This window comes from Manis pentadactyla, chromosome 1 (assembly GCF_030020395.1).
Source record: "Manis pentadactyla isolate mManPen7 chromosome 1, mManPen7.hap1, whole genome shotgun sequence".
In the NCBI taxonomy this organism is placed as follows: domain Eukaryota; kingdom Metazoa; phylum Chordata; class Mammalia; order Pholidota; family Manidae; genus Manis; species Manis pentadactyla.
In genome coordinates this window covers 194,952,238-194,969,730 of record NC_080019.1, presented here as the reverse complement: position 1 = coordinate 194,969,730, position 17,493 = coordinate 194,952,238, and the positions used below count along the sequence as shown (strand labels likewise).

Genomic DNA, 17,493 nt, shown 5'->3' with positions numbered 1-17,493 from the left:
CAGGATCAAGGGGCCTGGGTGGAGAATACTTTGGGGACTTGGGTGCACCACATGGGTATGGCTCAGCTGCCAGGGAGACAGCGTGGCTCAGAACCCCCACCAAGCCCACATCCTTTCCCGAACGGCCGCATGACTGTCTGTCTGACCCCAGAGGACTGGCTTGTGTTCACTGCTTGGGTCCCAAGGCCCCACGAGGGGCGTGACAAGTCTGATGTCCTGGGGATATTTGGGCCAGTGGACCTGCAGGCCCAGGGGAGGCAGCAGCCTGAGGAGGTGGAGGCTGAGGAGGTCCCCCTGCTGGGTGCTCTGTGTGGGGAAGCCCCCCGGCTCTGTGTGGGGCAGGGACCCTTCCCTCCCACTTCAGACCCCCCTGCGGACACTCAGGCGCCTCTGCATAGGGAGCTGGGGGTCCAGAATGAAGGACAGCAGCCTTCACCTTGGGGGGCCTTTATCTTGGGGAGACACTTCTGCCCTGCAGGGCCTGACATATGCCATCTCTCAAAATACAGGTGTGAAGTTAACACCCTCTGACTTAACCGACTGGGTCCCGGGTTCTCGGGCAAACGGAGGGATTCCACGGAGGAGGTTCTCAGGACTGACAGCCACGTGGCCATCTATACCTCAGCCTTTGCAGAGCATTTCCCTGTTGTGGGAATTATCAGGTTGAACCCTAACCTTTTTAAGGGGGAATATTTTGGGCGGGGGTCCTTGAGATTCACCAGTGTGTTTGGAGCCCCAAGGAGGCCAGAGGAAGGACAGGGCCAGGGCGAGTACAGCCAGAGGGCAGGGCTAGAGGGGTCCCGGGTGCGGTGGAGGGCCGAGTGCCCGGTCCTGACGGAGGCCGGATGGTGCCACGTTTGCCTGCTGCTTCTCCAGGGCACGGCCTGTGCATGGCTCTCTCCTTGGGCTTATCGGCCCATCGTCCATTTAGGTAATGACACTTCCTGCCCCTTAATCTTGGCTGAGACCAAGTCAGCTCCCCACATACATGGCCAGAAGGTTGCAGAAGCCTCCCTATTTGGGAAATAAAAAACTTGGCTCTGGAGTAGCCAGGACGTGGAAGCACCGCTTCCGGTACAGCAGGGAGAACAAACGGGCCGGCTTCCCACCCTCTGAGTGCGCCCGCAGGGCGCAGCCTTCCTGGGCCAGAGCCTGGCCAGGCCCAAGTGCCATCCTGGCATAGCAGATGTTGCCAGTAGGATGGGAGGCTTGGCTCCTGCCTCTCTGGGGGGTGAGCTGGGAAACAAAGGGCTGCTCAGGCCCTGCAGGCCTGCCTGCTGCTCCCCTGCTGTGGGCCTGGCCGCGCCTCCCTTCTCACACCTGGCAGCTCAGGCTCCCAGAGGCACCTTATGGTGTAGGGCCCAGGAGCCCACAGCCTCCAGGCCAAGCGGGCTCTGGAGAGACCCGGGTCCAGGCTGCCTTCCCTTCTGCCAGGATGGGGTGATGTCATGCTCCGGTGGGAGCCTAGAGGCAGGGCCGGGGAGAAGCGGGGGTATTTCTCCCCTTCTCTGCCTCCAGCTCCAGCTCCCATTGCTGCTGCATCTCAGCCTCTCTTTGTCATGCTGGGGACCCTGGTTCTTGGTGCTGGAGCGCCCTCTTTCTGTCCCTCCAGCCTGGGGCAGAAGCAGCCTGCTGCCAGCACTCAGTATCCTGTACACACCTACGGCTGCCTGGAGACTCCCGCTGGCCACAGGAGCCAGACGCATGGGAGGTCAGTGCCCCGGGAGCCCCTCACCAATGACCGATGGCAGTTCCTCTCCCGCGGAGGGCTGCCCTGCGGTGTGTCTGCAGCCTCCCCAGGGCCCCGTGGGAGGCCCTGACTCCCCATGGGGTTTTGGCTCCTGCCCTCGCCCACGCCCTCCCCACAGGTGTCCTGGAATCCCGCCTCAGCAGCTGTCTTTGAGGGACCCACCCAAGCATGCCTCGCCACCCCCTGCGGGCCTCTCAGTGGTTCCCCACAGCCCGCATCTCCCTGAAGCATCATGTGTGGGGCACAGGGTGGGCCTGCCTTTTGGCCCAGCCATCAGTGCTCTCCGATCCTGGGATTGTGGGCAGTGGGGGGGAGACAGGGGTGCGTTAGGAGGTGTGAGCAGGCTGGCGCTCACCGCCCCGGCTGTTCCAGTGCTGGGCACCTTGGGCAGCGCCCCAGGCCCGGGAGGCCGGCTTCCCCTATGCCAGCTTCCCTGGGACAGGGAGGCTGGTTACACAAAGTGCTCCTTACATAACTGGCATGAAGATACACGAAAAGCCCCGGGCAAGTCAAAACAGCCATAAATGGGCAGGGAGCCTAGAAGGACAAACACGGGAAAGTGGTGAGTAAGTGGTCGGAAAGCCCCGGCCCAGCAGGAAGGGGCCTCTGGGCGGGGTGGCCCAGCAGAGAAAGTGGTTGGGCAGGCAGGCCAGTGCCCATCCTGAGCCTCGGGTCACCTGCCCCGCTGCTGCACTCTGGAGAGGGGGTCCCAGCTTAGCAGTGTGGAACCTGGTCTAGTGTCTGCCTCCCACCTGCGCTGCCCCCCTTCCTGCCTGGATTAGGGTCCCTGGCTAACCCAGGTGGTCCTATCTACAAAGCCCTTTACCCAAGTAAGGTCACATTCACAGGGCCTGGGGGTCAGGATGAGGACATATTTTGGGGGCCACCATTCATCCCATTTCCTGGCCTGTTGGCTCTGCTGTGAGCATGAGGAGGTCCCTGGAGGCATCCAAACGTGTTCAGGACAGAGCTGGCAGGCTTTGGGGCTGCCGCCCCGAGCACGGTACCAGCCTCAGGGTGCCCCAAACACGCATCTGTGCTCCATCTCTGAGCTCCTTCCCAGCCGCTCACCATGTTCTGGAGGTTACCCCCTGGCTCTCTCCCTCCCCTGAGGTACCACCTCAGAGACCACCACCTCAGAAACCACTTATCTTCAGAGAGTTCCAGTAGCGTTTCCCTTCCTGGGTGCAGAGACTCACCCAGAGTCCCACCTTATGCCCCAGCTTCTCTGGATGGAAGCTGAGCTGACCTTCCTGGCCCTGGTGCCAGGGGTGGGAATGCAGGGGTGCCCAGGCCCGCCCTGAGTCTCAGAGGCAGTGAGGGCTGGCAGGGGACAGTAAGCAGAGTATGGTGGGGGGGCCAGGTGCCCCTGGAAGCCCTGGAGCTAATCCAGGCTGTGCCCATCCCCACCCTCTCAGTGGGCCCTCCCAGCATCCCCTGCCCACCACACAGACCTCTAACACCAGACCCTTCAGGCTATCTCTGCCCCTCGCCGCCTCCAGGGAGCCCAGAGAGCAGGGCCCAGTCCACGTTTGCGGGAAACCGTAGTCAGAGGTGGTGTTCTGTTTTCTGGTCTTTGACGGGGCTGCCGGGCCTTGATCTTCCTGCCTTTACCTGGGCTGGGGCTCCTGTGGCCCCTCACCCTCTCCTCTGTGGCTGCCCTGGGAAGGCAGATGCATAAAAATAGCTCCATCTTACTAAGCCAGCAGCCTCTTTTTTGGGAAGCTGAGCCCCATCTTCCGGCTTACTGGGACACAGCCCCCAGGAATGCAGAGATCTGCGGCCTGTCCACAATGGCCCAGCTGTCCGAGCTTGCCACACCCTGTGCTCAGCTGCTGTATGTCCCCACAAGGCCACTGGCCCTCCTGCCGCCTCCTCTCCGGGGACCTGTTGGGGCGTGGAGCACATGCTCCCCTGGCCTCACCCTGTCCCGTTTTAGAGCAGTATTTTTACCCAGGGTGGTGGCAGCCTGGCTCACCCAGAAGCCCTGGAGGAGCAGCCTGGGGGGTGGGCAATGACCAGGCCTGACCTCGACGTGTACAGATCGACCCCCACCCCCCTGATGGGAGCCCCTCAGCCCCAGCTTCCCTCTCTGGCTGAAAGGGCGTCTGGATGCTTTTACCCCCAGCAAGCAGCCAGACAAGGAATGTCCCCCAGGGACCCCCAAAATGACTCAGAATGGAAAGCGGGCATGCTCTCAGGAGTTCTGGGGCCAGCTGAGTAGACCAGGCCACCTGTGATTTCCAGCTCCGCAGGTTGGAACCCTCTCCTGCCCTGACCACAGTGGACAGCAGAGGGCTGTGGGACCCGAGGATGCATTCACCCACCAGGGGAATACGAGGGAGGCTGCCTGGGCATGGTGGCCCCCAGGGCAGGGGGCCGGCAGCCCCGTTGGCCCCCAAACTGCACCTCCAGTCTTTCAGGGTCTTGAGAGCTGCCTGATCCTTGTCTGGGCTGGAGGCTTAGGTCTCCCGATTTAAGTCTGGGCTTAAAGCTGGCGCACTGCTCATCTCTGGTGCCCTGTTCCCTCTCCCAGAACTTACCCACCTTAGACCTTGTTCCTCTCGTTCCCGACGTCATGCTCCTCTTGATAACGTGACTGATTGCTGGTTCGCAGTGGGATGGTTTTCTGATAAACACGCTGTTATTTTGCACGTGGGGTTGGTATATTCAGCTTGTCTACCTTTAGCGGCACTGCCAGTCTGACTGGAGCTGGTCTGCCAGCTGACTGTGGTCTCTGTCTCTCTGGTCTTGCCCCTCTGTTCCCTTTTCCTGCTTTCTTATTTCAGTATTTTGTCACATTCCATTTTAACTTATTTATTGGCTTTTTGGCTACATCTTGAATTTTTTTTAGTGCTTGCTTGGCAATTGTACCAGTCTTAACCTACTATACCTCCTCCCCCTGTACCACCTCTTACTGTGCTACCTCCAGGGAGACATAGGAGCCTTACAACCATGTAGGCCCCCTTCCTTCCTTTAAAAATATCATCCCACTGTCTTCTGCCTCCATGTTAAAAACTTTTGTTTGTTTTAAAATTTTTCGACTTATTTGCACCTGACTTCTTTTTAATTAATAGGCTTGTAAAGAACAGATTTCAGTTTACAGAAAAATTGAATGGAGAGGTCAGAGAGGTCCCACATGCTCCCTCTCTCCCTGCTCGTTGCCCTGTTGGTAACATCTTACATCAGTGAGGTCCACGGTTTCCAGTGAGGACCAGTGCTGCTACGTCATTATTAACTTAAGTCCCCACTGCATTAGGGCCCCCTCTTGGTGATGTACATCCTGTGGGTTTGGGCAAATGTGCAGCGATGTGTCCGTGATTACAGCACATACAGAGCGGTCCCACTGCCCTGAAGTCCTCTGGGCTCCACCTGTTCACTCTCCTTCCCCAGACCCCTGCCACCCTTTCTCCTGTCTCCATCTTCCAGCCTTTTCCAGAATGTCCCAGAGTTGGAATCTTACAGTATGTAGCCTTTTTAGACTGACGTCTTGTCCCTAGCAATATGTTTAGGAGTCCCCCATGTCTTTCTGTAGCCTCTGTTGTTTTGGGTGAGAAATCAGTGATCATTTGAATTACTACTTCCCTATATGTAATGTATCATTTCTTTTTCTAGCTGCTTTCAAGATTTTCTCCTTACCCTTGTTTTTTTTTTTTTTAGCAGATTGTTTGTGATGTCTCTGCACATGGTTTCCTTTGATTTTAGCCTGATTGGATTTGCTGAGCTTGTTGAAACTACATTTGTGCCTTTCCTCAAATTTGGGATGTTTTCTGATATTACTACTTCAAATATTTATCTGCACCAGTTTTTCCCTCCTCTCCTCTGAGACTTTATTGACACAAATGTTAGAACTTTTGATGCCATCCCACCGGTCTGGAGGCTCTGTTCATTTTCTTCTTCTGTCTTAGTTTTCTCTCTGTTACTCAGATTAGAAATTTTGTGTTGATCTGTCTGGGTTCACCAATTCTTTCCTGTCACTGCCATTCTGCTATGAAGCCCAGCCAATATATATATTCTAAAATTTAGATATTTTATCTTTTAGTTCATCATTTCTATTTAGCCCTTTCTGTAGTTTCTGTTTCTGTACTGAGAATTTCTATCTTTCCATTCATTTCAAGTGTTTTTCCTTTACTACATGGAATATAGTTGTAATAGGTACATTTTAAAGTTGTTACCAAATAATTCCAGTATCTAGGTCATGTTGGGGAGAATCTACTGATTGTCTTTCTCTTGAGAATTTTTGTGGTTTCTGTATATCAAGTAATTTGGGGTTGTATTCTAGACATTTTGAATGTTATGTTGAACAGATTCTGGGTCTTGTTAAAATCCTCTGGACAGTCTCTTCAACACATGGTGTTGGGAAAACTGGACAGTTACATAAAAGAATGAAACTGGATCACTTCTTACACCATACATAAAAATAAACTTAAAATGGATTAAAGACCTAAATATAAGACCTGAAGCCATAAAACTCCTAGAAGAAAATATAAGCAGTTACCTCTTGAACATCAGCATTAGTGATTTTTTTCTGGACACAAAACCAAAAATAAACAAATGGGGCCACATCAAACTAAAAAAGCCTCTTTGCAGCAAAGACACCATCCACCAAACAAAAAGGCAGCCTTTTATGGGAGAATATATATGCAAACAGTGCATCTGATAAGGGGCTAATATCCAAAGTATCTGAAGAACTCATAAACCAAAACCCAAAAAACCCAAATAATATGATTTAAAAATGGGCAGAGGACCTGAATAGACATTTTTCCAAAGAAAACGTACAGATGCCAGCAGGCACATGAAAAGATGCCCCACATCGCTAATCACCAGGGAAATGCAAATCAAAACCGCACTGAGGTATCGCCTCAGACCAGTCAGAATGGCCACTACCCAAAAGACAAGAAATAACGAGTGCTGGCAAGGGTGTGGAGAGAGGGAACCTCACGCACTGCTGGCGGGGCTAAGCATTGGTGCAGCCGTTGTGGAAAGCAGTGTGGAGGTTCCTCAAAAAACTAAAAGTAGAGACACCATATGACCCAGCAATTCCACTGCTGGGAATTTACCCAAAGAAAACAAAATCACTAATCTGAAAGGATATATGCACTCCTATTTTATTTATACCGTTATTTATAGTAGCCAAAACATGGAAACAACCCAAGTGCCCATCATTAGATGAATGGCTAAAGATGTGGTTTGTATATGTATATGTATAAACACACACACACACACACACACACACACAATGGAGTATTACTCAGACACAAAAAAGGGAATCCTACCATTTGCAACAACATGGATGGACCTAGAGGGTGTTAAGCTATGTAAAATAAGTTAGAGAAAGACAAATACCATATGATTTCACTTATATGTAGAATCTAAAGAATAAAACAAACAAAACTGAAACAGACATAAACATAGAGAACAGACTAGTGGATACCATAGGAGAGGGGCAGTGGGGGATGGGTGAAATGGGTGAAGGGAAAAAAATCCTCTGGAAAATGTTTTTTAAGGCCAGCAGTCAGTCCAGTTGGGCAAGAACACAGCTGTCTCACCTTCTGCGTCAGTTCGCTCTCAAGGCCTTTGTTCTGACTGCTGCTGTGGGTGCAGAGCTCCGTTGCGAGCCCAGGACCTGAGCAGGTTCATACACAGAATCAGGAATCTTCTTTGCAAGCCCTTTCCTCTCCAGGAGTTCTCCCACCATCTTCAGTCCACGAGGATGCCCTTTTCTGCTTCCTCTGCCCAGCAAGATGGCGCTCCTATCAGAGCTGGAGCTGCGGTGGCCCCAACCTTGAGGCACTGAGACGCAGCCAGCTCCCTGCATCTGGCAGGCCCAGAAGCCCACATCTGAGTGCACAAAGTCATTTTAACTGATGTAGCTGGTCAAATATTTGCAGGCCACTAAATTCAGGTGTGTAAAAATTGTAGCTATATTCCTCAGAAAATCAGTTTAACCTGTATTTGAAATCCTTCATCCTACTGATGGAAGAAATATAGTCTTTCCCAAACCTGGGAAAACGAATCATTCATATCTTAAATGGCAGGTGTGGCTGGTGGGCTCAGAGGACAGCCTTGCAGTTCAGCCTGGGGAGGACAGGCCAGGTGAGGGCAGAGGACGGAGGTTTGGGTGTGGCTGTGGCCCCGTGAGGTGTCCCCGGGGGACTTGCCCACTGCCAGAGAGCACTGGGTCCCTCCCTGACCAGTGGGCACGTTCTTGAGACAGGTGACGAGGACACAGTGTCCATGGGAAGCCTCGGAAGTCATGGGGCCTTGATCTGGGGCGAAGCCTCCCGCTTCCCTCTTGGCACAGCAAACCTCAGAGGAACACCACTGCCCGCACAATGGGAGGAAAGCCTGTTTCCTTTACTTTCTTCAGGGAAAAAAACTAACGTCCGAGCAAACACACTGCAAGGGAGCGCTCAGTTTTGTCTCCTGGAAACCATGGGTGACCCGCGCCATGGCAGAGACGTAGAGCTGCACGTCCACCCTGGCCTGGGTGTAGGTGCCAAGGGGTCGATGCTGCCAAATGCCAAGGGTGCACGAGCACAGTGGCCACCCTGTGCCCCCTCCCTTGGGGGCCAACTGCTCCCCCATAATGTCCACTTGCAGACGGGCCTACCGACCCATGGGATCCCCAGGGAACATGATAGGAGAGAATTCCCAAACATCATCCTCTGATTCAGCAGGTCAGAATCTTCATAGGCCCTGGCTGCTCTGACCCTGGCCAAGTCTGGGAACCACCAGGCACTCTGGAACCCCTCATTTCTTGGTGCTTTGAGTTCTGCCCTCAACCCCTCAGGGCAGCAAGGGGCCTGGGCCTTCCAGTTCCACTGCCTTCCTGGACTGCAAGCCAGCCTGGCCCTGAGGGCCGGCTAGGGCTGCCTGGCACAGAGGCCACTGCGGTAGCAGAAGGGAGAAACTGAGCGCTCACCACCCCAGGTTCAGGTGGGGCCGTGCAAATAAGCTTCCTGGGGCACTTGTCACGTACTGTCCACATGGTCACATTGACTAGCCCTTGTGCCCAGGCCCAGAGGCTGAGTGTGACAGCACACGTGCTGCTGAGGGGAAATGCCCAGCAGGTGCCCTGGCTTGGTCTCCACTCATGCACACGCTCACACCACACAGGTGCCCACACCCGAGCTCACACGCATGCACACCCTCTAGGCCTCCTGGAGGTAAAGGAACAGGTCAGGCCAAGTACCAAGCAGCTTTTAAGCTCCCGTTGAAGCTGCTTCTGTCACATCCGGGCCTCTAATGGTCTGGGCTGCAGACACGGTGGGTGACCAGGATAAATCCATCCATGTGCAAATGACAGCCGTGAGTGTGAAGGGTAATACTATAGTTGTCACTCCTAGAGGGAGGGGACTCTGAGGTGTGTGCACGCATGCCTCACACCTGAGTGAGTTCATCTGTGCGTCTGCACCTTAGATGCTGAGCTCCCTGGATAGTGGTGGATACCAGCCCCCCAGCCTCCTGCTCAGGCCAGTGTAGACCAGTTCTGCCCAAGGGCACTTGGGCTGCCGGGGTCTTGGGGCAGCATGGAGGGAGCCTGCCCTAGCCCGGACTGTTGGACGCCATGCTGCCGGGCAGCCTGGGAGGAGCTTGATTTCAGGTGGGAGCCTGAGCCTCGTGGGTTTGAGGTCACAGAGCTGTGAGGCTGCCTGGCCAGGCGGGCCGGGCTGCAGGGGTGGCTATCCCTCAGCGGTCCCCTTGCCTGCTGTCTGGAACCTGAGCCACGAGTTCCCTCTGTGAGATGGCTTTCTCTGTCTGAGCAGAAGGGTCCACCGTCCAGGCATCTTGCACAGCCCTGCCTGGAGGCTGGACACCCCCACTCACCCAGCTGCACCCCAGTCCCTCCCGGTCTCCTCCACCTTTTGAGATCCAGCCACAGTGCCGGCCCCCACACCTCCCTGCATCCTGACGTGTGGGCTCCCCAGCCCACTCGCTGGGTCACTGGCTCCTTGGCTCATGTCTGCAGCCCGTGGGCGCCAGGCATCAGGGGTGCTTGGAGTTGAGAGCAGTGTGTCCTTGGGGAACACCAGTCTGGGGCAGACAGATGGGAGATACACCGAGGGCTGGTAGGTGCATCTGCGCTCAGGGGTGCGAGTGCTGTGGGCAGGGAGGCGGCCCCTGCCTGCTTCCACCCTGAGGCCCTGGAGCGGCTCCCTCTGTGTCATGTCCCAGGCCCCTCTGCCGGGGCGCATGCGCCGTGTGGGGTCCCCTCCCAACATCCCGCCAACGCCGACCCAAGCTGCTCCCCTCCGCCGGAGTCCTCCCAGCTTGGAGGCCAGCCTGCAGTAGTAGACAGGGTGGCTGGGCACTGGCACCACCTAGCAGCTGGTGCCAGAGCCTCGGGTGATGACGCTGGCCCTGGAGGGCTGCCACCGGCTTGGGGGCTGAGCAGAGGTCTGGGGGGGTCTCCACCACAGGTTTCCCCCACTATTTCTGGTTTGAGCCCTTTCTCCATGTTTCACATCTGAGGCCTGAACCCCAAAGGTCATGGGCTCCCTGCTGCTCCTCCCTACACCCTTTTGGAGCTGCTGGACCAGGCCTGCCCGTCTAGGACCCCCGGCCTGGGAGGCTGGCCCTGCTCTTCTGACCTGGGGTGGGGTCGAGGAACCTGGTGGGATGGTCCGTGGAAATAGCTGCATCGCTTTAGGCTGAGGGCCCCGCCCCATTGGTGCCCCTGCTGTTGTCAGTTACTTAACACATTAGACCCACGAGTGTTCAGTGGCCCAGATCTCGGGTGACTGCTATCCGGCGAGGCCAGTCCCCAGGCTGAGTAAATGGGAGACTGGTGCCCAGCGGCCGGAATGCTCCCTCCTCTCCTGCTCCCCCTCAGCGCCATCCCCTCACGTGGCACTTGTGCACATATGCACCCCACATGTACACCTCACATATAGCTACATGCCACATGTGTGCGTGCACCATACACTGCATGCATACACACACACATGCACACACACCCACACACACATAGACACGTGTACACACATGTGCATGTATCAGACATGTACACATGCATTACATCCACACAGGTACACATACACATGGGGACACAGGTACCTCACATACATATGTACACACACCCCTCCACAAACACACACACATGTTCTTGCCCTTTCTGACGCCCCTTCCTTTGTGTCTGTCTGGATTCTGTCCCCCTCCAAGGTCTCCTTGTGACATGTTTCCTTTGGGCGAGGAGGGAGTGAAGACACACCAGGGGCAGCAGATGGGAGGCCGGATCAATGGGATGTGGGTGCTGAGCTCTGCGGGGAGTGGGCTTGAGAGGCCAGAGGGGGAGGCAGTTCCTGGCAATGACCAGCCTGGGCCAAGAGGGGCAGGGGCACAGCAGGGTGAGGTTGGTGGGCTGTGCGGGTGCAGGGGAGCTGCTCCTCCAGGAGTGGGCGGAGCCGGTGCCCGGGCCTCGGGGTGGGGTGCAGGGGAGCCCGTCCTCAGGACGAGGGGAGGCTTCTGCTGACACTCATTTGTCCCAGAAGGTGCAGGGAAGGCTGGGTCTTGGGGTGGGTGGGGTGGACTGGGTGCAGAGCCATGTGGGTGGGGCGAGAGGCGGGTGCCCCTGGAACTGCAGGCTCCTCGCGGCATTGATGGTGGGAACAGCAGGGTGGGCCTGCGGAGATGGGTGGTGTGCAGGTCTCAGGGCAGACGGAGGGAGACGAGGGTGTGTGTGTGAATGCAGCCCAGGGGGGGTCCTGGAGCTCGGCCCCTCTCTGCACCCCCTCAGTGGAGGGGAGATTGGCCTGCTTGCTCTCCTGACCCCCAGTGCCAAGTCCAGGCAAAGGGGATTTCCCAAGGGCTGATGTCTGGAGGTGGCCCTGAAATAAGTGTTTTGAGAATTAAGAGGGAGAGCGTTGGAACTCTCAAAAATTGTTTTTAATGCAAGGGATTTAGCTAAGAAAACAAATGCTAGTAATTTGAAGGGCCGCCCTGAGGTCAGGATATGGTCAGTGTGTGCTTCTGGTCCCAGGAAATCAGAGCAGAGCTCTGGAATGTTCCAGACCTGTGAGGTGTCAGCTAAGCCTTCTGTTTTCTTTCTGACTCAGGGAGCAGGAGTGACAGACTAAGGAAGTTTCAACAGGGATCGAAACAATAGGGCTGCATCCCTAACTCTCAGAGCGCCTGACATCCCTTAACAGGCTCTCCCCAGGTGTCCCTGCGGCAGGAGGGCCGCCCTGCTCCGCAGCAGGGCTCCCAGAGCGCTGGGCATCCAGGCAGAGGCTGGGAGGCAGGTCCCTGTGCTCCCGCCTGCGGTGATGTAAATTAAGTGAATTCCAACCCTAGGGCTTGATGGAGAAGTAATTAGGGGCATCGCCGTGCAGAGTGCAGCCCACTGCCCACCTGGACGTCTTCACCTCTCGGCTGCCCTGCTTCCAGAGCCACGCACCAAAGTCACCGAAGGACGAGATGGTTTACATAAGACAAGGCCACGCTTGGGTTAACAAACCAGCCAGCATGTTCTTAGAGCGTCTGCACATTTCCAAGACTGATCATACACAGATTTTGCAATTTGTGGTCTGAAATGATGTTAAACAAAGGGTGTCCTTTGGGTGAAATTTGTGATTCTTGGCTCTCCTAAAAACTTTTTAGTTTTTAGTTCTGGGCAAGTGACCACTGGGCCCCTCCCTCGGGCCTCGGTGGCACGGGAATATTGTTTGCAGAAATCCACATTTTATGTGTGTCCAAGTGGGAAGTCAGAAAAGGACCCAGGAGTCTGTGGGTGGAGATAACAGGGTGTGTCGGGGTGCTTGTGGGGGACACTTTGTGACCCTGTGGGCTCCCTTTGGTGTTTGGATGGGGTGTCAGAGGGTTTAGCCCCAGGTTTTTATCGTTGGGGGGTAATTTCTAAAGACAGCTTGAAATGCAATTTCTGTCCTGTTGGGGACACAGCACCAGGCCCCAGGGGCATACCAGTGAGTCTCAGCAGGTCAGGGTCACACTGGTGAGCAGTCAGATGGCTGGGGCCAAGGGTGCCCTATGGGCAGGATGGCTTTGAGCCCACAGGGCAGGACTGTAGGTACAGCTCCGCCCCCTGAGTTCTCAGAGGGGTGGCCTCCAGCTTTTGCGATGTGATGGACTAAAGATTTGTATCCCCCAGGGCTTATTGTGAGAACCCAGCCCCCAGTGTAAGGATAACTGGAGGCAGGGCCTTTGGGAGGTGCACAGGTCATGAGGGCAGGGGCCTCATGAATGGGATCACTGCCTCCACAAGCGCAGGCACAGAGAGAGCTCGCCCCTCACTCACCCTGAAGGACAACAGAAGACAGCCATCTGCACGCCAGAAGCAGGCCCTCACCAGACACAGGGTCCTGGACTTCCAGCCTCCAGAGCAGAGAGAAATGACTGTGTACTGTTTGAGTCCCCCAGTCTGGGGCACTTCTTTTCTAGCAGCCCACACTGATGGAGACAGTGGTACCCCATCCTACACCGATAGGAAGTACTTGAGCACATACTCCCAGCGTATTCATGTTTGCAGGTCATGAGGACTAGCATACAGTATCACATACACACTGTAAAATAGAGGTGTCACAGACACTTTAAAAAGACAGACAAAACAAGCCTAAGGGAAGTGTTCACATCTGCTCTTGCATCCATGGGGTGCGTGTGCCTCACTGCCTTGCTGACCCTGGTCTGGAGTTGGGGGCAGGCAGTGGAGTTTAGCCTCCTAATAAGGACGGGCTTGCTTTTTGCTGTTGGTAATTTTTTGTCGCATGTTTTGAACTATTTATTCTGATTCTTTTCAAACACCAGCATCAGAGGGAAGAATATCCTGGCCAGTCTCTTTTGATCTATAATCTCCACCCCTGCTTCCCCTCCCTGGGTTCTTTTAAGCAACCTCTGGAACTCACTTCATCTGAAAAATGCTTTAGTTGGAGCAATGCAGAAAACCTACATTTTAGAGTTGGTTTCTTTGAATGCAGCCTGCACAGTTTGCTACGACCCTGGCGGCCTTTTTGGACTCTCAGTGCCCCTCCCGCTCCTCTCCCCTCACTTCCTCCTGCTCCCCCTTCCCAGTCACTCACTGGCTGGACACCCAGGCATCTGCCCATGGAGTTTCCTACATTCCAGGCTTTGCTGATTACGTCTCTTCAGGCGCGTTCAATGCGTTCCTCTGTCTCCACGTTTCCTGTAAACTTAACGCACCTTCCTGGAAACCAGAGGCTTAATCTGATTCCAATGTGGCAACGACCGTGACTGCAAGCTGCACGTCATAGTAAGGACGGTCTGCAATGGTACACCCGTTGCAGACCGGGGACGCCGCGCTCTCTGGACAGCTGAGCTCGATCAGCGTCCAGGCTCATTGTTGTGGAGTCCCTGTCACCTTCCTCTCAACAGCTTGGCTGCCTTTAGGGATCCGTGTGCTGCTCCATTACTCATGAGTCTTCTTTAAAAACTGAGATCTCATTGACATATAACATGATATTAGTTCCAGGCATGTAGCATGATGATCCCATGTTTGTATGTATTTTGAAATGATCGCCGCAATAACTCAGGTTAGCATCCGTTACCAGGCACAGTTACAATTCATTAGCCTCTTTAAGAGGCTAAGGACCCGGCCCCACCTGTCACCAGGGAGTGGCAGAAGCTGGGTCAGGGGGAGGCTGGCCCCTCCAGGGCAGCAGGGTGCATGCAGCCTCCTCCCAGCCTGGGCCTGCAATCACTGGCAGGACGGGGCAAGGCCCTTACCTCCCCGGGCCTCAGGCTGTCTGCCAGCGAAGGCCTGCTGCAGTGACGCTCTGCTCAGCGTGGCCCAGACAAGCAGCCAGTTGTTGCAGGAGAGGAGTGTGCCGGAGGTCCTGGTCCCGGGAGCCAGGAGGCAGCCCAGCCCACGCCCGGAGACACCCACTGAATTGCCTTCTCTCTCCACAGCGGGAAAGGGCTGGGGGCTTGGTGATCCAGAACACAGCCTCTCGGGTCATTTCTGGGAGGCCTCGGTCTCTGCTGGAATCCTGCGGGCGCCAAAGCCGGAGGAAGGAACGATCTGCGAGGATAGATGGCAGATTGGGAGTGTGTCCTTGGAGAAGGGAATTCACTCCGGAAAATGGGCCTCAGGCCAGAAAGAAGGAGCACTTCCTGCAGCACTGCCGTCGGGAGGAGCCACTGGGGGCCACTGGGGCCAGGCCGGTGGGGGTGTGGGACGGGCACCGTCCCGGGCCCACATGGCTCTCCCAGTGTGGGGCAACAGCAGGCAGGCCGGGTGGCCCCAGCGCCTCCGCCTTAGAACGCGTGTCCTTGTTGGCTACTGGTGATCTGGTGTGAGGCTCCCCAAACCAGCCCCAAGTGCTGCCGTACAGCAGGGCCTGCCCGGCAGCTTCTGTTACTACTGCCCCCACAAATCACGTTCCTAGCACCAGGAAGCTAAGTGGTGATTTGTCAAAGCAAACAGGGCCCAGCCTGGCGAGCTGCCCCAGGCCTAGCCTGAGGCCCCAGGACACCTGCCTGCCCAGACCACAGCCAGGGGGCTTAGAATGCTGGGCTGCTCACCGGCCAGCCCTCCGTGGTGCCCAGCCCAGGCTCCCAGGTGCGGGGCCATGTCTGGGGGTGCACACGGGACTCGGTGAGGCTGCAAGAACCTCCCAAAGCTGGAGTGTTCAGAATGGCCGGGCCCTAGCGGGACAGTCCCCCTCTTCCTTCCCAAACGAACAGACCTGATTCTTAGAGCAGCTTTCCCTTTTCGGGGTGGAAAGCCCCGAGGTCCCTCTGCCAGTGGTTTGCGCCCCAAGTTGCTGTACTCCTCTCACAACAGTTGGCAAGCCGATTTGAGGCATCACTGAGGAAGCCCTCAGTTTACAGTGGGGCTCCTTTTTGGGGTGCACACTCTGAGGTTTTTGACAAGTGTGTAATGAATAACGTGTGCCTCATTGCCTAGTGTTATGTAGGAGTTTCCTGTCCTGAAAATCCTCCAGCCCCACCTTCCCACCCCCACTTCCGCAGCCCCGGGCAACGCTATCTCACTGCTCTGCCTTCTCCAGAATGTCACGGAGTTGGAATCCTATGTATGTAGCTTGCCTGGTTCTTTTTAAATGACATGCCTGTGAAACCCTAGAGCCCGCCACGGAGGCCGTGCCTTCCAAGCTCCTTCGCTGTTTTTCTTCTCTTGCACCTGAATCTGTACGAACCAGTGCTAATTTTCCTCGGGGTGGGGCTAGTGTATGGACGAGTTTCTTCTCAGGGTCTGAGGACGGTTGGGTCTGGAGCGGTCCCAGTGTCCCAGGACAGAGGGGGGGAGGGTGAGAGGGGACAGCTTCTCCAGGGCCAGTGGCTTCTCCAGGGATGGCAGCTGAGAGGGTTCCTCCCTGTGGGTAACTGGGCTGCTCTGCTCTGACCCTGCAGGGGAGGGCTTAGCCGTAGTCTGAGGCATCAGTAGGATGGCCTCTCAGAATACAGCACAGTTCACATCTGCACAGAGTTTCACAGGACAAATGTGCACGTGTGCACAAGTGTGGGGTGATGTGTGTGTGTTGTGCATATGTCGTGTGTGCGCTGTGAGTGTCTTGGGTGGTGTTTTGCACGTGAAGGTGTTGCATGATGTTTGGTCAGTGTGTGGTGTATTGTGCACGTGTGGCAGGTTGGGGATGACCCTCTGGGCACTGGGAGGACAAGCCATGGCACCTTGGTGGCTGCTGGCCTGAGGAGTGAAAGGTTGCTCATTTGGGGGGCAGGGTGACGTGACCCCATCTGCAGAACTGAGGCTGCAGTTTATCCTTCCCGACTGTGTCTTGCTAAGTCACCAGGAGGCAGGAGGGAGTGGGCTTTTCTTGTCCTCCTCTCTGCCAGGGTGTGGTTGCTTGGTCCTTTGTCGCTGCTTCTTCCCACCATGCGGGGAGCAGAGGCCCAGATTTCGGGCTGGGCTGGGGTGCCAGTCCAGTAGCAGAACCCCACAGCCCAGTGAAGTGCTGCAGTGGCCAGGGGCCGGACCAGGGCTCTCTGGGACCCCAAAGGTTCAGTCTGCCACCTGTGATTCACGCTGTGGAAGGCAGAGCTGCTGAGAGGTTGCGGCCACACCTACTATGATGACAATGGAGTCCTGGGGGTGCCGAGTGCAACAGAGGGTGGGGCCTCCCGTGCACCCCTTGCCTGCCTCCTGCTTCCGGGGCTCCGGGGCTCTGCCCTGCCTTTTTGGAGACCCAGGTTAGATGCCTGCCTTGGGCAGGGGCAGCTTAGGACCTGCCGTTTCCTGGTGGGCTCACAGCCCCAGGCCCTCCTCTAGGGCAGAGGAGATGCTGTGGGCACACGGGTGCCAGGAGCCCTCGCCCAGGGGGAAGCAGGCTGCTGCTGAGATGGGGAGAGCAGAGACCTGGTTTCCCCTCGTGGATGTCTCTACTGTCAGTCACACAGGTCAGGAGGACCAAGTCGCCTCTGGAGTCCTGATTTAAAGGAAGGAGAGGTTGGGCCTGAGGCCGTCTCCCTGCCAGCCCCACGGTCCCCACCCCGTTCAGGGTGCGGACATGCGGCCAAGAGGCCTGGCCCCCCTCGTCCCTCCCTGCCTCCCTTCCTCATTCAGGTCTTCATCAAGGGCCTCCCAGGGCCTGGCTCTGGGCCTGGTTCACCGGGAGCCTCATGAATGGCCTACATGCCAGTCCTCGCCCATGAAGACAACAAAATTGAATTGAGACCTCACTTAGCAGATCAAAATGAATACTGGGCACTTCTGTGTGCCAGCCTTCCCTCACCTGAGCTGAGGAGTGTGGTGACAGTGACATTAATGAAGATGATGTTGATGGTTGAGG

At 56.0% G+C, this 17,493-nt stretch overlaps 1 protein-coding gene across 1 annotated transcript; it reads left to right on the top strand.

Annotated features, from left to right (window-relative positions):
- The first annotated feature begins 464 nt into the window (after positions 1-464).
- On the top strand, positions 465-13,040 carry LOC130683007 (uncharacterized). The gene is made up of 2 exons (XM_057498780.1): positions 465-2,312; positions 12,047-13,040. The coding sequence occupies exon 1, from the start codon at positions 1,201-1,203 to the stop codon at positions 2,272-2,274; it is 1,074 nt and encodes a 357-aa protein (XP_057354763.1). The 5' UTR covers positions 465-1,200; the 3' UTR covers positions 2,275-2,312; positions 12,047-13,040.
- Positions 13,041-17,493: the final 4,453 nt, after the last annotated feature.

Coding starts and splice junctions, on each gene's coding strand:
- LOC130683007 (XM_057498780.1), top strand. CDS start 1,201: ATGGGAGGCTTGGCTCCTGCCTCTCTGGGGGGTGAGCTGGGAAACAAA.